General features: G+C 35.0%; 1 protein-coding gene and 1 long non-coding RNA gene across 12 annotated transcripts in view; both read left to right on the top strand.

The window, feature by feature from the left end:
- Positions 1 to 3,850: 3,850 nt before the first annotated feature.
- The window catches only part of zgc:154058, an 86,254-nt gene continuing 69,539 nt past the window's right edge, over positions 3,851 to 20,565 (top strand). For 6 of the 11 annotated variants that reach the window (XR_015505498.1, XR_015505502.1, XR_015505501.1 and 3 more), the window contains 4 exon segments: positions 3,851 to 4,101; positions 4,390 to 4,590; positions 13,968 to 14,015; positions 20,078 to 20,164. Coding sequence is in view for 6 of the 11 variants with exons in the window: in NM_001328217.2 (NP_001315146.1) it covers positions 4,526 to 4,590; positions 13,968 to 14,015; positions 20,078 to 20,164 (200 nt within the window). In the remaining 5 variants the exon portion in view is untranslated. 11 annotated transcript variants of the gene reach the window in all.
- On the top strand, positions 10,460 to 13,730 carry LOC147841030 (uncharacterized). The gene is made up of 2 exons (XR_015505909.1): positions 10,460 to 11,351; positions 13,123 to 13,730. It is a non-coding gene; the product is annotated as an uncharacterized LOC147841030 (long non-coding RNA).

Consider the following 20,565-nt stretch of genomic DNA (forward strand, 5'->3'; position numbering starts at 1 on the left):
AGTTTTTCTATTATGCAGCAGTGGACTGTTTTACTTCAGATGTTTCACTGAAAAATAGTAGTATGTCCTTTTAAAGGTTTATCCCACAAATGAAAATCATGTAATTTACTCATCATTCACTTGTCACAAACCTGTTTGACTTTATTTCTTCTGTTGAACACAAACTAGGCTAAGTAATACTCAAGAAAGCCGGAAAACTGTAAACATTGACTTTTACAGTATTAGTTTTTTTTTTTGCTGTGCAAGTTACAGGTTTTCAGCTTTCTTCAAAATATCTTCATTAGTGTTTGATATAATAAATAAACTCATAGAGGTTATTTCCCCCCCGATTTCTGTTTAACAGAGAGAATATATCTTCACCACTTTTCTAAACATAATAGTTTTAATAATAACTCATTTCTAATAACTAATTTATTTTATCTTTGCCATGATGACAGTAAATAATATTTTACTAGATTTTTTTCAAGACATTTTTATACAGCTTAAAGTGAAATTTTAAGGCTTAATTAGGTCAATTAGATTAACTAGGCAGGTTAGGGTAATTAGGCAAGTTAGTGTATATCGATGGTTTGTTTTGTAGACTATCAAAAAATATATAACTTAAAGTGGCAAATGATTTTGTCATTAAAATGGTTTTTAAAAAAACTAAAAGCTGCTTTTATTCTAGCTGAAACAAAACAAATAAGACTTTCTCCTGAAGAAAAAATATTATGAGACATGCTGTAAAAATTTCCTTGCTCTGTTAAACATCATTTGGAAAGTATTTGAATAAGAAAAAAAATGAAAAGGGGGGCTAATAATTCTGACTTTAACTGTATATGTATACATTAATCAGTAAACAGAATCAATCAACATAATCAAATCAATAAACAGGAACAATATCACATCAATGCTCTTTTAATGCTTTGCAATCTATATTTACCTTTTGTATTGTTCAAGTTGTCTACCATTTCGTTATGCATAGATTTTGCTTCATTGTCTTTCATTATAATGATATTTTGTGATTGCTAAGCTATAACACCATATAATCATGCGTTCTTGGTTGTTGTTGGGTAAAAAAGGTACAATTTGTCATTTTTACTGTTAATCAACAGTTGGCACCATTAACTCTTTTAGTATGCAGAAAAAGTTTAAAACTTTTATATGGTGTTTTATGGAGTAAAACAGCTAATTATAGTGTGCATGCATAAAAACACTTAATATGTTTGAAAAAAAAATCATTAAAAATATAACAAAATATAACCAAATATCTTCATTCACTCTCAGAAATAAAGGTATGCAAGCTGTCACTGGGGTGGTTCCTTTTCAAAAGGTACAAATTTATACCTAAAAGGTCCATATTAATACCTCAACAGTACATATTAGTACCTGAAAAGTATGAAAGTGTTCCTCATAAAATTTGTAATATGTACTTTTGAAGAAAGCCAGAACCTAAGGTTTTTTGCACTGCAACTGATGATCAACAGTAAAAATTTCAATGTTTTACCTCTTTCCAACAGGGAAAACCATCAACAACTAGGAATACATAATAATGGCTTTTCAATAAAAAATGTCATTATAATGGAAGTAATTAGGGCAAAAAAACAAACAAAAAAAAGCCATCAAGGGTAGTCAATTTTAGAGGAGTTGAGTTTTTGAAAATGTTTAAAGGATTTCCCAAAGTATGCATCAAAATAAGATTTGTCACATAAAATCATTCCATTGCTAATACACAGAGAATGTTGTGGACAAATTAGGACGTCCCAAACAGCAGGATGGGCAGTATTTACTATACAAGACTTCAAATACGTATTTTAAATACAAAGTAGTATTTTGTCATTTGTATTTGATAGGGTTGATAAAAATGGGTTAATATTTTGTTTAAAAATACTTTAGTGTATTGTATTTTAGTATTTTTAAAATACTGTAAAATACTTTGTAAAAAGTCTACATGATGACATCATAAAAATGCTGCCCCAGAAGGATGCTTCCTCGGTTGTTTACCAAGGTTTGTGATCAGACTGGAAAATTGGTTAGAAGAAGAAGTTGATCAATGCAGTTTGGATGGAAATAATGCATCACATATAAAAAAGGTAACAGACAAATAGCAGGGTAGATTTGGGAGCAAGTCAAAAAACATAAAATACTACAGTGGCGATACAATACTTCATTGGCTGTTTCAAATGCCAGTAGGTAATCTGCAGGTGCTCTTTGTAGTCAATTACAACCTTTGACTAGGTTAATCAGTATAAGACAAAAATATTTAATAATACTCTAATCTACAGGCTGGTCAAAAGCACCCAACTGAGGTTTTATGGCAGCAAAAAGAAATATTGATTTTAATTTTTTTTTTGAGATATTGTATTTATATTGCGTATTGAAGAGCACAACTGCAAAAAAAAAAAAAAAACCTTTTTATGGAACTGACTAAAACGGGAGATTTTATTAGTTTTCAGAAATCGTGATTTTACATTGAGTATTGAGGATTTCAGTTGCAAATATTTTGAAGCATAAGACTTTTAAGATACGTGGCAACTTTCACAATCAAAAGAAATAGTGAGCTATATTCCAATTCATTATCTGCATTAATGGTTAAAAAGTATTTTGCAGTATTTTCAAAATCAAAATATAGAATTTATTTTGATACATTTGTGGCTGCTGTATTTTGTAGTTTTTGTAGTTTATTTTGAGACAATTCATTTTCCTTGTCAGCTTAGTCCCTTTATTAATTTGAGGTCACCACAGTGGAATGAGACGCCAACTTATCCAGCACATGTTTACGCAGCGGATGCCCTCCCAGCTGCAACCCATCAGTGGAAAACATCTATACACACTCATACACACATCCACTACTGACAATTTAGCTTACCCAATTCACCTGTAGCGCATGTCTTTGGACTTGTGGGGGAAACCGAAGCACCCGGAGGAAACCCACACGAACACGGTGAGAACATGCAAACTCCACACAGAAATGTCAACTGACGCAGACGAGGCTCGAACCAGCGACCTTTTTGCTGTGAGGCGACAGCACTACCTATTGTGCCACAGTGTCAACCCTAATTCTATCTATCTATGTATATACACACACACACACACACACACGGTTGAAGTCAAAATTATCAGTCTCTCTGTTTATTTTTCCCCCCGATTTCTGTTCAACAGAGAGAAGATTTTTCAGCACATTTCTAAACAGTTTTAACAAAATTAATTAAAATTAAAGATGTAAATTAAAACAAAATAGTTTTAATAACTTGTTTCTAATAACTGATTTATTTTTATCTTTGCCATGATGACAGTAAATAATATTTGACTAGATATTTTTCAAGACATTTCTACATTTCTATACAGCTTAAAGTGACATTTAAAGACTTAACAAGTTTAATTAGGTTAACTAGGCAGGTTAGGGTAATTAGGCAAGTTATTGTATAACGATGGTTTGTTCTGTAGACTATCGAAAAAAATAGCATTAGGGGCTAATGATTTTTTACCTTAAAATGTTTTTTAAAAAAAAATTAAAACTGCTAAAAAATCTATCTATCTATCTATCTATCTATCTATCTATCTATCTATCTATCTATCTATCTATCTATCTATCTATCTGTCTATCTGTCTATCTATCTATCTATCTATCTATCTATCTATCTATCTATCTATCTATCTATCTATCTATCTATCTATCTATCTATCTATCTATCTATCTATCTATCTATCTATCTATCTATCTATCTATCTATATGTTTTTTTAATGAACATTTTTGTAAACAAAAATTTACAAACATTTAAACATACTGCACAGTCTCGGGATGTGCTGTGTTGCTGTCTGGAGGCGGAGCTGCGCGAACAGCTGGACTGCTTTAAGTTCGTTTTCAGTCCACACGGCGGGACACGAGACAGCACTGATCTTCCGAGAGCAACGAGGCTCCAGAATTCCGCCGAAAAAAAAAACACCGACGAGCGAAGCCACAACATCCCAAAGCCGCTGTCATCTGGATGCTTGAGGAGTAAAGATAAAATTGTATCCGCTACCGATGATTGACGTTTCTTTTCTGAAGAGTCTGCGCTCCGTCTGAGGATTTAACAAAGGTGGGAGACGCGACCGCGGTCCCCAAAAACAAGGGGGAGGTGAGAGACACACTGCCCGCACTCGACACCGCACACACGGCTGTTACATCGAACTTCAATCGGCCATTTTGCTGGTTAGCTAAAGAATATTCTTCTGCACAGCAGTTAGGGTTAGAGATGAGCAGACAGAGTTATTAATGTTAAAACAAACAGAAAAAATCCAGTGTGTGTGCAAATAAGAATATAAAAGTGCAGAATATATGCATAATAAAACAAAACCATCAAATGCCAATTGTAGAGAACTGTTTATCATGGTGTCTTTAAAAAACAATTTCTTTTTCATCTCAGGTATGATCTTTAAGATAAGCCTATTTGGGGTCATGCAACGGCTATAAATGCACATTGATGAGCAGAGGGAGACAGGCTGGCGAAGGCGAAAGAAGTGGCTGTTTTGAGGGGAGCAGTAGAGGATCGTGTGCTGGAGATGTCTCTGTGGATGATCTTACCCGTCAGCCTCCCAGCTCTCACCATCACTGGAATATGGGTCGTGTGAGTGCATGGTATTTAAGGTCAAATGTGGGTTTTTATCCATCCATGCATATGTTTGGATGAGCATAGATAATACCTGTGCAGATGGCACGCATGCTCTGGTTTAGGATTACATAACTGATTTTTAACTGGATGCACATCAGCTTAACAGTGTGTTTGGGTTAAAAATCTAATTTTGGTGTCTGCAACAAATTACCTTCATAGTATACACAGTTTTGTATACATTGAAAACATGAAATTAAGGTGTCACTGCCTACGCTGAGGTTTCAAATAACCTTTGTGGAAGTGAAAAGTAAAAAAAAAAAATAGGTGTCAGAACGATACTTTGTCATTCAGTGAAAGTGATACATTTATTCAAACATAAAACTAAAGTTTTTCTGAACTATGTTCAATAAAATGTATTAATTAATGTGTTATTACAAGATTTTATTATTTTTTATTATAAATTATTGCCAGCCTAGTAGTTTGACAAATAGTTTCAAAATAAAAAACAAAAATAAATTGTTTAATCAATACATAATCAATTTTATTATTAGTTAATAGTTTACTGAGTTCCCAAACTTCTTGAAAGTTCTTGAATTTCAGACATATGGATTCAAGGCCTGGAAAGTACCTAAAAACAAACACAGATCCTTAAAAGTGCTTGAATTAAATTTGAAAACAAACAAAAAGGTTTATGGTGTTATTTCAACAATTGTATGCTGCTGTCAAAAACAGAATAAAAAAGCTGAGAAATGCTTTATTAAAAAATCTTACATTTAAATGTGCACAATAACAATGATAAATAAAGCACATTTGATAGATTTTTTCAGAAACAGCACTTGAATATTACCAGTATTGTAATATAATTCAACGCATTTTATTAAAGTTCTGTTTAAAACAATCCAATTACTCTGACATTTTTAATGTAAATATTAGGTGAAATGTTAGGTACAGCAAGGACTTTCATAGCGCTACATTAGCTGGGGTATGAATAACTAAGAGGCTTGATTTAAAAATTAATAGTATTTTAAAAAGTAATTTGCTGCATCCCAGTTCACATACCTATACAACACCCTAGAAGTATGCACTTGTTTTGTGAAGAAAAAACTATATACTTTTGAGTGTGTAACAGAAGAGTGTGGAAGATTTGGGAAATACTATTTCTTTTTTATTCGATCGTTGTGTTTCTTAGTTACGAGCCATATCAATCATCCACACATCATCCACATTTCTGTCATATTTAATTTCCTACCTTATTGAAGAAACAGCAGCAGGTTAATCTCCCTTTCACGAGTCTTTCATGCAAAGAAATCACTCAGGTCTTTGGATGATTATCATTCCGGCGTTAATGTCCAAACACGTCTTTATATAAGTTTAATATTGTTGTTCCAAATGGAATATAACACAGAAAATGTGATTTAAATATTTTCCAGTTGGCTAGATATTACCTGATAGTCAGTCAAGCAACTTTACCAAAGCCTCTCTACTAGACGTTTAATCTTGTGCGTCCATCATGTTTGTAGTTTATTTACACTTTTGACCCGCTTTTGTAGTTCCAATCGAATTCATGTCCAAAGCTCAATTTTCTGTGGGAAATATCAGTGGTTTGATATGGACGGTTCTACACTTAAACTTTTTTACCGCAAATAGTAAACCATCCTGGCACCTTTACTTTAAAAAAAAAATACTACGATTTGGGACATACTAATTCTATTTTAAAATACTATTCAGGGTGGATAGTATGCAAATGGAGATGCAGCAATTAAAAGTGCTTGAAAAGTGCTAGTGTCCATGAAAGAGTGGGTGCCCTGATTTTAATATATCATCTAATGCAATGTTTGTTGTTGTCCTAAATAAGCTTAGCAAGTTTTGTAGATATACAGTTGAAGTCAGAATTATTAGCACCCCTTTGATTTTTCTTTTCTCTTATAAATATTTCCCAAATGAGGTATAACAGAGCAATCACATTTTCACATTATGTCTAATAATGTTTTTTTCTCCTGGACAAAGTCTTATTTGTTTTATTTTGGCAAGAATAAAAGCAGTTTTTAATTTTTTTAAAAACATTTTAAGGTCAATAATATTAGCCCCTTTAAGCTATATATTTTTTTAATAGTCTGCTGATCAAACCATCGTTAATATTTGTTAATAATTTGGTAAATTATCCTAACATGCCTAGTTAACCTAATTAACCTAGTTAAGCCTTTAAATGTCACTTTAAGCTGTATATAAGTGTCTTGAAAAATATCTAGTCATTATGGCAAAGATAAAATAAATCAGTTATTAGAAATGAGTTATTAAAACTATTATGTTTAGAAATGTGTTGAAAAAATCTCTTCATTAGAAATTGGTGAAAAAAATAATTAGGGGACTAATAATTCTGACTTCAACTTTATATTGGAATATATTGTTAGACTCAGTGACATTTTAGTAGGTTTTTTCTCTATATCAGTCTTTACTCAGAATTTATTTTTAAACTAACTGATGTATAAAAAATGCTGTATTACCTTTTTATCATTTACCCAAATACACAAATTGTGTGCTTGGTAAATTTCTGCATTATGGTTTGTTTTCACTGTGTGGTGTAGCTAATATATTAGAATATGTTGAAATGTGGTCTAATTTTACATTTGGCTTGCATTGAAATGAGTTTTATAGTATATACAGTGACCAAGAGATTGCCCAAGAGTCTGTTGTGCCTCTAGGTTAGTGTTTTGACACCAAAGTTTCCAGTGTAACTTATAATTAGTTGCGTAAAGGATACAATTACTAGCTAAAGCATCTGAAATGCTGCCACTTTCAGCAGAATTCATAATCAGATACCTGAACTCACTTTTTTTTACATAAAACTGCAATGTTGCCTGAACTTGCCTGAAAAATGTTGAACACTTTGAGGTCATTTTAAATAATGCTTTCATACTTAAAAAAATGGAGAGAGCGACCATTACTGCCAGCATGTGGCTTGAGTGAAGAATAGTTTGATGTTATTGAAGTTGTAGGAAGACGGGGCTGTGGAATACCTTTTATGCAGTTGTATTTTCTTGAAGGTGCACTTATGTATTGCCGTCTTATTGCTTGTCCAAACTTCCTTCCTCTGGAATGCTTGCAGGCGCCCTGTTTCTACAGGGAGTTCAAGATCCCCTTCCTCTCCTGTAGAGCCTTGAGTTTGAAGTGACTGAGGTGCTTACATAAAGCCTCAGCGAGTAAAATAGAGGAGGGGAGCATCAGCGACTTATCATTTACTATGAGAAAGAGAGAGAGGTAGAATGAGAGAGAATGTTTGGTTTATTCTATCTATGACTCCTGTAGTGATGGTCTGGGAGAGGTTCCCAATACAACATGGACTAAACTTGCCTCATTTCAGAGACTTTTTCTTCCATTATGCATGCAAGACAGAGCATGTTTTTATAGCTGAAAATGGAACCTCTAATTTTGACCTATAAAATAACTGAGTTACATTACTAAAAACAACAACTAAGAGTTCAAAGCACAACTGAGACAGTTTAGTGTGTTTTCTCAATTGACAAAGTTTTTAAATTGTATTTATTTGAACACATAGAGGCCGTTTTGAATAGTATGCCTCCCCAAGTTAAACCCCAGTGGAATGGTTGTTCAAATTATTCAGGCTACAATATAAAAAAAAGTTTCCATTTAGTCAAGGGTAAGTTTCCAAGTCAGAGTTTCCATTTGGACGTTATTTCTATACGTTGAGGCTGTTATTTGTGGTAGTGCTGCATGGTCCCACAATAACGTGCTCCTCCCTGCACAGTTGTGTTTATGCAAACAACACAGAATATTTATTCATAACAAAGGCTTTATATTTAAAAGCTTGTGCACAGTAACAGAGGAAACTGCCAGTGCTTGCTATCAAAGATTTGGATGTACAAGCAGTGTGCCTTGCTGTTTGTTGATGAAGAACTGTCTTTTAGCCAAATCACCTACATGATAAAATACTATAGTAATTTATAGTAAATACTGTAGTGTGAGTGAATTATACTGTATATATTTTACATTCAAAAAGATTTGTTGCTGCTTATTCAAACAGCTTATTTGAAATGAGCTGAAACAACACAATTCTTGAGTTTTTTTGGGACAACTTAATTGTTTTATGTTCAATTCACTTAAATTTATTAAAACCGTTTACAGTTCATGTTGGGACTAGGCCTGGGCAGGTATACGATTCTAATGGTATGATAACCTTAGATAGAAATATCACAGTTTAACTGTATTGTGATTACTGCTCTAAAATATGTTTCTTTTAAATGCTTGGTATAAAAACACAATAGATCTTATTTTGAGAAACATTTAAAGTATTTTGGAACAGTAAACATGTCAGGCTAAAAACATATAGGAACAGTATAGCAGAAAATTTTACCGATTTTAAAACCTTGACTTTTCCAAACCGCGGTATACCTTGGAAGCGGGTATTGTCGCATGCCTAGGACAACATAAAGGAATTGTGTGGAAGCCAGCATTTTTTGCAGTGCAGTTTTACAACTCTTTGTTAATTAAAGCTACAACATAAGGTAGTAATAACTAAAGTGAACTGACAAAATGTTATTAATTCTGTAGCATATTTTTGTTTTTTACTACAGTAAACTGTGGTGTATTGTGTGTAATTTATATAGTTGTAGAAAAGCGAATACAGTATTGGGTCATTTATTACCACAGCAGCAACAGAATTGACACAATAGATTAATTCAAGTACTTTACTACAGTATGGTTCAAAACCTCTATAGTATTTACTAAAATTACTATAGTATTTTTGTTCATGTGGGCCGGTTCGTTTTCTGGTTTTACTGTACACTGTAAAAATGCTGGGTTCCACACAATTGATTTGTGCTGAGACAACATGAAAGGTTTTAGGAATTAGGTTAATTTATATATATATATATACATATATATATATATATATATATATATATATATATATATATATATATATATATATATATATATATATATATATATATATATATATATATTCAATATATATGAGCAATATCACACGAGTAGCAGTGCGATATCACTGTATATCGGCACTGGTGGAAGGCGTGTGTTGGCTCAAGGCCGCAACTGAACTGATTTGTTTTCAGAAAATAAATACTGTTTTGGTGTGGATGGAGTGGCAAAATAGAAAGATAAAAAACATTCTTTTTGTTTTTACAATTTTTATTTTACTCATCTGAATCAAGAAGGTTCTAGCATGTTTCATCAGGCATGCATTACTGTTTCTTTCATTAATTCATTCATTTTCTTGTCGGCTTAGTCCCTTTATTAATCCGAGGTTGCCACAGCGGCATGAACCACCAACTTATCCAGCACGGTTTTACGCAGTGGATGCCCTTCCAGCCGCAACTCATCTCTGGGAAACACCAATACACACTCATACACTACGGTTAATTTAGCCTACCCAATGTACCTGTACCGCATGTCCTTGGACTGTGGGGGAAACCGGAGCACCCGAAGGAAACCCATGCGAACTTCTTTCTATTCTTTCTAATTTGTATAAGAAGTGTCTTACTCTCACCAAGGCTGTATTCATTATACATGTACGGTATACTAAAACAGGTTTATTACAAAAAGATTGCGATTTTAAAGTTATAGTTTGTATTTTAATAGATTTTGAAATATTATTTATTCTTGTGTTGCGGGTGAGGCAGTGGCGCAGTAGGTAGTGCTGTCGCCTCACAGCAAGAAGGTCGCTGGGTCGCTGGTTCGAGCCTCAACTCAGTTGGCGTTTCTGGGTGGAGTTTGCATGTTCTCCCTGCCTTCGCGTGGGTTTCCTCCGGGTGCTCTGGTTTCCCTCACAGTCCAAAGACATCCGGTACAGGTGAATTGGGTAGGCTAAATTGTCCATAGTGTATGTGTGAATGTGTGTATGGATGATTCCCAGAGATGGGTTGCGGCTGCATAAAAACTTGCTGGATAAGTTGGCGGTTCATTCCGCTGTGGCGACCCCAGATTAATAAAGGGACTAAGCCGACAAGAAAATGAAATGAAATGAATTCTTGTGTTGCAAAGCTTGATTTTAATTTTAATTTAGCATCTATACTCTAGTCTTCTGATATGCCAAATTTGTGCTGATGTTTCCAAAAATAAAAAAAGCATTTTTTTGTGTTTCTTTTTTAAGTGTTAGGCCTTAGTCAAATTTGTGGTAACAAAACAACGCAAACAGAAGTATATAATTTTATGTTAATTAATAACTGTCAAATTGCTGTTTAAATAATTTCTAAAAAAAATTTTATTAAAGAAAATGTTCATCAAAGAAAATGTCAATTCTGTCCTAGTGCTGGGCGACATGGCAAAAAATGCAATCTCGATAATTATTTTTCATAATGAGCGAAAATGATATATATAATTCTCTAATATCAAACACACTTTTAGATTCCCATTACTGCTGTGTGTCTTAGATCAGTATAGGGTGAAAAAGTCCAGAGCTAGGGCTAGGTGATTTGGTCTAAAATCTAAATGTCAATTAATTGAACATTTTAGCTTGATTACGAAGGGTGCATTACTTGATTTTAAAATAATTGAAAGAAACAAACACTCTATACAATAAAAACTTCAGGTAACCTGCATTCTTTAGTTTGGAGAGTGAATCAGTCATGACAGAATTACTGTGTGTGTGAGCTATAAGTTTCTTGTGGCCTGTTCAAAATCACAAATTATGAAAGTAACAAACATTTAGCAGCTATTGATTCCTGTCACTCCAGGCTGGGCCTGTTGGCATTTCTGAGTTGGCATGTTCTCCTTGTGTTCGTCTGGGTTTCTTCCATGTGCGCCGGTTTTCCTCACAGTCCAAAGACATGCGCTATAGGTGAATTGGGTAAGCTAAATTGTCTGTAGTGTATAAGTGTGTGTCAGTGTGAGAGTGTATGGGTGTTTCCCAATACTGGGTTGCAGTTGGAAGGACATCCACTGTGTAAAACATATGCTGGAATAGTAGGTGGTTCATTCTGCTGTGGCAACCTCTTAAATAGAGACTAAGCCGAAGGAAAATGAATAAATGAAGGATTCCTGTCACAAGGTATTTCAGAAAGCCCATACAGATCTTCTGGTGAACTGAAGGGTTTTGCTATCCTAACTGGTTTTCTCTGAAGCAGGCCTGAGCGTGTTTGTGTGTGACTCTAGGTGATGTTGAGAGTGACCTGGTAACAGCCTGTGTGAATATTCACAACACCAGCCAGGGCAGATGGCAGAATGTTTGTTTACTAAATGTAATTTCCCTCTAAGTTGTGCTAAGTGTAGAGCAAGGCACAGGTGATCTGTCCTATAATGGACACACACACACACACACACACACACACACACACACACACACACACACACACACACACACAAGCACACACATTTACTAGAGAAAACAAGCCTAATTGCTGCTTAGCCCACTTTTGACCCTGCGTGTTGTCAGAAGCAGTTACACCGGACAAATGCAAATGTGTTTGTGTGTATGTCAACAGTGAGATCCGCTTGAGAGAAAGACGGGCTGAGATGGTATCCAGTGGCAGGTGCTGAGTGTGTTTACCTTCTGCTGAGTGCTTTATAGCTCTTTCTTGTGCCGTTGTCCACTTGTAAGCAACTTTTGCTTGCTTGGAAATGCTCTTTCATCAGATTCTGTAAAAGTCGGTCTGCAAATGTTTGCTTGGACCTTTATCTGATAGTCCTGTGTTCATTGACATCTTATGAGGGTCAGTGTGACTGGATTAAGAGGGTGTTGACCTTATTTCATCAGCGTGAGTAAAGAATGTCACATAACGATGGTGTAAGCTAAAAATGCACAGGTCATATTGACTAATATTCCAGAGCTTGTTGGTTTTTGAGTCTGTGCATGTCGAAAGTCTTGTAAGAAGAATGTTTTATCAGTGAACGAACGTAGAGGCAGTTGCAGGTGTATAGGATGCTGGTTCTTCACACCGTTCCACCACCTAAGTGGAAGGTTCATCTTCAGAACACATACTATATAGAAGTCAAAAAATAAATTATTAAGATAGAACCAAAGAGCTCTTTTTTCCTCCATTTACAGAAATGGTCCCAAGATGTGAAATGTGCAGAAAAGGAACCTAAAACATTCATTTTGCTTTGGCTTTATTTATCAGGGGTCACCACAGCAGAATGAACTGCTAACTATTCTGGCAAATGTTTTATGCTGCAGATGCCCTTCCAGCCGCAACCCAGTACTGGGAAACACACATACACTCTCACAATAATTTATTTTCTTTTTCGCTTAGTCCTTTATTTATCAGGGTCGCCCCAACAGAATGAGTTGCCAACTAATCAAGCATATATGTTTTACGAAGCGGATGCCCTTCCAGCCGCAACCCAGTACTGGGAAAAACTCATACACTCACATTCATTCATTAATTTTCTTTTCGGCTTAGTCCCTTATTCATTAGGGGTCACCACAGCGGAATGAACCACTTACTTATCCAGCATGTTTTACCCAGCGGATACCCTTCCAGCCACAACCCAACACTGGGAAACAACCATACACTCTTGCATTCACACACATACACTACGGCCAATTTAGCTTATTCAATTCACCTAAAGCGCATGTCTTTGGACTGTGGGGAAACAGGAACACCTAGAGGAAACTCCCCCCCCTCAAAGGGAAAACATGCAAACTCAACACAGAAATGCCAACTGACTCAACCGAGGCTCAAACCAGCGACCTTCTTGCTGTAAGGCGCAGCTGTTCTAACGCCTGCTCAGCTGGAAGGGCATCTTCTGCGTGAAACATATGCTGGATAAGTCCGAAATTCATTCCGCTGTGGCAACCCCTGATTAATAAAGGGACTAAGCTGAAAAGAAAATGAATGAATGAATGTTAGAGTATGATGCGTTTACTATGGCTAGTACATGCTTGCATTTTGTGCTGCCCATAGTAAATGCACACCCGGATATAGGCAAATATAGTCTTATTTATTTATTTATTCATAAATTTTGCCAATATTGTTCTTGGAGCGGGCAACACGGTGGCTCAGTGGTTAGCACTTTCAAAATTAGGCATGGGCCTGTTCTTTGACAGAATCATGGCTGCATATTTTATTTTGATTTAATTTATTGGATTTTTTTTTAGATATGATGATTTTATAAATATATTCTCAAGTATTAAATTACCCTTATTAGCAGTTTCAAGAAATTCTATAGAAGTAAATTGCTTATTGTTTGTTAAAGTTAGTTCATACATTCACTGTTAACAAATGAGACCTTCTTTAAAAGTTCTACTGATGTAAAAGTACTGCTGTAAAAATGTATTAGTCATAATCGATTTAAAATTAGATGTCTTCTTGCGAGTAGGAATATGATGCACACTAAAATGCTTCTTTGAAACTTTTGCTCTGGTTTGTGCTGGTTATATTACATTGGTTAATGTATTATTTCTATTTTTCCAGGTATGCTATGGCCTTATATAACCAGCATGTCTGTCCTGTGGACAACTGGTAAGTAATTTTTTAAAATTATGTTATAAATTATATTATGCTGTGATTCATTCATTCATTCATTTTCTTTTCGGCTTAGTCCCTTTATTAATAAGGGGTCACTAAAGCAGAATGAACCGCCAACTTATCCAGCATATGTTTTTTGCAGCGGATGACCTTCCAGCTGCAGCCCATCACTAGGAAACAATCATTCACACTCACACACACTCATACACTACAGACAATTTAGCTAACCCAATTCACCTGTAGTGCATGTCTTTGGACTGTGGGGGAAACCCGAGCAGCCAGAGGAAACCCCCTCGAACACGGGGAGAACATGCAAACTCCACTCAGAAATGCCAACTGACCCAGCCGAGACTCGAACTAGCAACCTTCTTGCTGTTGGATGTTTCCTGTGTTCGCGTGGGTTTCCTCCGGGTGCTCTGGTTTCCCTAACAAGTCCAAAGACATGTGGTATGGGTGAATTAGGTAAGCTAAATTGTCCACAGTGTATGCATGTGAATGAGTGTGTATGGACGTTTCCCAGTGATGGGTTGCAGCTGGAAGGACATCCGCTGCGTAAAACATATGGATAAGTTGGTGGTTCATTCTGCTGTGGTGACCCCAGATTAATAAAGGGACTAAGCCGAAAAGAAAATGAATGAATGAATAGTTTCATTTGCTTAAGAAACAGAATAGTTTTTTGTTTTAACCCTAACGCTGACTAATGATCCTGGTTTTAACACATATTTATCTTTAATATTTGCATGTTTATTAATGTTTGCTTGTGCATATTTTCAAATTGAGACAGAAATAAATTTGTATGCTTTTACTTTGAGGCTATTAATGATTTACTGATTAGAACAAGCAACAGAGAGAGGAGGAGACCTTCTGGCTCTGTACCTTTACCACTTTTTCTTCCGTAATCTGCTCTAATGAGGGATGCATTTCATATGAGATGCTAAACGAGTGTCCAAATCTGCTCTTATTAACTTTATTTGCTTCAAGAAGACCTGAAGCCCACTTGTTTTCATTGCTAATCGCAGGTTAAACTGTTCTTCATACCAAGAGAGCTTTTAGTCAAACATTAGCATATGACGGTGTCTGTGAAGTGTCTGTCTTAAATGTTAGCACTGCTGTCTAGCTTTGGGGAGGAACCACACTGTGCCTTAATTATTAAAGCAGGAATAATGGCATCAGTGTGTGAGTCTGTCTCATCATTTATATGTGGAATAAACTGTCTCAGAAATTCACAGAAAAATAACTATCTTTCATGTGTAGAGCAAATAAAGCATTTCTTTGCTAACTGCGCATAGTGGAGCTGAGGCTGAGCAAACAAGATCAAATTCAGTGTGTTTAATGAAACAGAACCCACAGGCTGCTTTTACCTTTTCTGAGTGCTTTGCATTCCTGTGTAATTTTTACACTCTGGAAACAACAGTGGTCTTTCTTCTGTTTTTTTCCCCTTGGTAGGAGGAGTGTTAGCGCTGTAGTGCGGGGTGTGTTTGCTTTAGTAATGAGTGTAGCCACATTATGTTTGCCCGGAGTTCTGCATGGTGGAGTATGAATTGAAGTTATGGGGGCTGTCAAAAGCACCTTTCTGAGATATAAGGCCAGTTCACACCAAGGACTCTGATTGGTCAGATACACATAATGTTCTGTGATTTGTGGATCGGTTCCACGGCACCACAAAAAACATCACACGCTTTTAAGCATGCTCTTTTGCACTGAAACAATACGTAAACTTCCCATTGTTTACATACTTGTTTATGTCCTCCCTACAACATACAGTTAATGTTAGTAACTCTGCATGTAATAGATCAATTTCAACAAATAAAAATACAGGTTGTGGCTCACAATCCACAGCTTTTTTGTCGGTTGGAGGAGATTTTAGTCGAATTAAGCACTGAACTACGAGAGATTCTGAAAGCTGTCCTTTGTCAAATGCTAGCTGTATATTTTTAAATAATTCTCTGGAACATAATTAAAATAAAACTGTAACCACTTCTGTCTTTGTGTCGTGTCCTTTAGAAGCCCGAACACAGAAAAAGAACAAGCTCTGTGGAAAAGCTCTATTAGCTTTCTCTGCTACATTATAGTATTGCAGCGCCTCTGGCCACGCCATTTTGCTGTGCGGGGTGTATGCTTATGGCAAAGAGCTTAGAATTACCAAGCTTTGACTCTGAATAGAACGTTCCATTGCGACAGCAGCGCCAAGCATCAGCCTCGTGATTCCGCCATTTTGGATTGAAAGCGATTGTCCATCCATTAGATCTTATTGTTGTCGTGATGGCAAGCAGCTGCTTTGTTTATTTTTTATTTATTTATTTTAAAAGCATAATAAAGCTGAAATAGAATCTGGAAAATGACAATACAACACTTACTATCATGATCATCAGCGCTTTTAATAGTTTATTTTACAGAATTAATGTTTATATTTTAATTGTAATTATTTACTTGGAAATGTCAATTATAGGTGAAATTACTTTAAATTACTTTAATTTAATAGTTTACACACTGGCATAATCTAAATTATAGGGGAAAGTGGGGCACAAAGTAACTTTCTGGTTTTGGTCAAATAATAAACAAAGTAATCGGGTTAGTCAGACAATTTGTTTTTTACCAACAAAACACAAGCCTACAAATGAGCACTGAAAGTATGATCGCCGGACCTATGATTTCTGTGCAATAAAAATTTGACTATTTACCCCACAACAATGTCGCAAGCTGTAACAGAACGAGAGTTAGTTGTAACACGTTTAAAAAGGCAGATTTCACACAAATTTAGTTTAAATTAAATTTAGTTTAAATTTAAATTTAGTTTAAATTTAGCTTACTTTAAATAGTAGCTAAATTTTCTCAGTACCTTGCTCAATTTATTTTTAATTCTACATAGCACAGCATGCTTATTTATTTATTGGGTAAACACATTTGAATTTATTTGTATTATTATCCATTATGCATTTATTTGCAGTATTAGCAATAAAATATATACATTTTTTAATTTTTAAACACAAAAAAATTATATTAAAAATCATTTTATTTAAAAGTTCTCAACATTATACTTAAAATTTTAAAATTATTTTTTTGGTTTAATTGATGTGGTGGTTTTTTACATCTTTCAAAATGGTTTTTATATTTTAGCCTAGAAGACGATGATCACAACAATATAAAATTTCACTAGCATACTTCCACAGATTTTTCAAAAAATAAAATTATATTGACCATAATAAAAAATACTTTTATGCTGCAAAAATAGTTTCACCTGTGTTTCTCATCCAAATTTCGCTGAACTTTTTCAATAATTGGCAGGAAAGTGGTGAAAACTCCGGAAGCATGCCATGATTAACCCTGAGCAAACACCTTAAAACTCTGTTACATTTTACCCTGCGCTACTTTGTGCCACGCGCTCCCCGAATACTGACATGGTCAATTAAATTAACATGACTTTCAAAATGGGATGTTGATAGTCTGACAGTACACTTTTTTTGCTGTATTATGTTATAATTGTATATAGTATTTTTTTATTTTTATAATAATACATTTTTATGCCAAAAGCTACTTTGTCCAATGTGATTGAATTCTGACACATAAATTCATCATATATACACACACATACACATCTATGGTGATATTATTATAAATATGTCTCCTAATCTGATTCCACTTAAACACAAATGGGGAATTCTGAAGAGACATCACGTTGAGTATCTCTTTGAGCAACTCTAAAAGAGGGGTCATAATTGAAGAATAGAAAAGATATGTTTAATACTCATTTTTGAATCACCCTAATTTAAGTAAAACTTTTAAAAAATTGTAATTTAAGTTATTTTGTTACCTTAACTTTTATAAGTTAAACAGATATATTAAACTTAGTCTTGTCAGTATTTTGGAAATTGTTTTCTTTTCATTGAGATATTGTTTTAAATGTTGCTTTTCAATGGGGGTGGATAAATATATAATATCTTAACTTGTATTTAATTCAAAATTTTTGTTCATTCTGTTTAATGTTAGTTATCAGTGCTGTTCTATTGGAATTTTCATTCCATAATGGTCGCTGCTCGACACTAGCGGCATCTAGTGGCTGTTTCCCAAATAGCAACAGAGTGCGGCCTCTTGATGATTCTATGCTCTTTGCTTTTTTGTACTCCTTAAACTTTGTTGCCTGTAGGCTTTGCACTGTAAAAGCCAACATCTCCCTTTGTATTGAACTTTGAGCATCTTTCAGAGATTTTGTTTATATTCACACAGCTACATTACACATCAACTAAAGTGTAAATATGTAGTGGACCACTCCTTTAAAAAAACAGATTCTATAAGACATTCAACATCGCAGTCTTGCTCTGAAATGCACAAATATTCTGCTTCGGATTTGTTTAGAACTTTTTTCTGACAAAACGAGACAAAAAAAGACAGTATTGCGTCTAAAATGTTTACAGTATTAGCTTTAAACAGTAACAGTGTTAACACTTTTTAACAGTATTAATCATGTAAATCTATGAGCTTGATCAGGGTTACAGCTAAACTGCAGAAAAGTGGATCTTACAGGCCATTTTTGAGGATCCCACATATAAACACTAACATCTGACTGAGCACATGAATGATCATGTGAGACGTGGGATTACAAAGTAAGACTTCCATCATGAAATTATCCTCATCTGAACGCATGCGAGAAGCTATAGAGATTTAACTTGTCCAGACGTCCACATGAGAAACAATGTAATTAATATAACAGATAACCCATAGTATCAGTCTAATGATGATCTATGATTGACATTTATGCTAAAGTTAGCTCGCACATTGTTAAAACATTATTAACAACTTATTTTGCAAACTTCTACCAAGGTTAATAACTTTATTGTCAAAGACGTGGATTTAAAATTCCTCTAAATTTAAAAGAATAGCAGACTCCAAATCACAACTACAATGAAAAAAGAGGAACACTAACATTGAGCTAATTCTCTAAATTAATAAATGAAAAAAAGAATCTTTCCTTCTCGAACATTTAAAATGGTATACTTGCTATTGTAGCTACTGTGGTAACACTTTAGTATAGGGTCCAATTCTAACTGTCAATAACTAATGGCTTTTACCTGCTTATTAGCATTATTAAAGTACATTTTCTGCATGATCTTTTTCCTTGTCTTTAATCTTAACAAATACCGTAATGCCAAAACAAAAACAACACCTTTATACCAATTAATATGCAGCAAATTATGCGTTTATTAAGATAAGTCATAGTTAATGATTTGTTAATAGTGAGAATGTTCTTTAAAATATAAGTGGGACCATCATGGTTATATATTTTTTCATAGTTATCTTTCTTTGTGGTGGTGGATTGGTGCAGCAGCAGCAGTAATGTGGTCGATGTATCGGTCCATTGTGGTAAAGAAGGAGCTGAGCCTGCAGGCAAAGCTGACGATTTACCGGTCAATATAAATTTCTACTCTCACCTATGGTCATGAGCTTTGGGTCATGACCTAAAGCACAAGATCTCGGATACAAGCAGCCTAAATGAGTTTCCTTTGCAGGGTGGCAGGGCGCACCCTCATAGGGTGAGGAGCTCTGTCACCCAGAAGGAGCTCAGAGTAGAGAAGTCAGCTGAGGTGGCTTGGGCATCTATTTCGGATGCCTCCTGGACACCTACCTAGGGAGGTGTTCCAGGCATGTTCCACCGGAAGGAGGCCTTAGGGAGGACGGAGGACACGCTGGAGGGACTATGTCTCTCGACTGGCCTGGGAACGCCTGGGTATCTTCCCCGAGAAGCTGGAAGAAGTGTCTGGGGAAAGGAAAGTCTGGGTTTTTTTCCTAAGACTGCTGACCCTGAGACCCGGCTCTGGAAAAGCGGAGGAAAATGAATGAATGAATTAATAAATGAATATCTTTCTTTGTGTGAAGGGGCCTTAAATCTAGTCATCCAGTTCAGAGGTCTGGTCTAGTTGATTTTTATCTATTATTATTGAGCAAGAAGTCAAACTTAAACATCCACAAACCTGCAAGACTCACTTTGTCTCTGTTATAACTTTATGCTGTATGTGTTTATGTATTTATACATGGCAGTGTCTGTGTTTGTTTGTTTATAGGATGTATAACCAGTCATGTGAGGAGGATCTGGTAATGCAGAGAGGACCAACCTTGTGCTGTACTCTGGACAACGTCCCTCTCATAAGGTAATGACAATTCAAAAACTTTGGTATTTTAAGAATTTGCAGTAACTTACTAATTATTTAGGTACCAATTTTCACTATTAACTACTGTGTTATTAACTGCCTGTTATAAAGATGTTGTATGCTTATTAGTACTTGTAAAATACATATTCTGCATGATCTTATTCTACATTCCTAGTCCTACCTAATAAAAACTCCAACTACTATTTAATTCAATTCAATCAAGTTTATTTGTATAGCACTATCCACATTAGTTATTGTTCCAAAGCAGCTTTACAAAAGGTGCACGCATTAAATTACAGTCAAAATCAGAAAGTGTTAAGGTGTTGTGCCTTGGGTGGACAGTATACATCTGAAGTCAGAGGTATTAACGCCCTGTTTATTTTTTTCCCCAATTTCTATTT

The sequence above is a fragment of the Danio rerio genome, chromosome 13 (genome assembly GCF_052040795.2).
Source record: "Danio rerio strain M-AB ecotype USA chromosome 13, GRCz13ab, whole genome shotgun sequence".
Classification (NCBI taxonomy): Eukaryota; Metazoa; Chordata; class Actinopteri; order Cypriniformes; family Danionidae; genus Danio; species Danio rerio.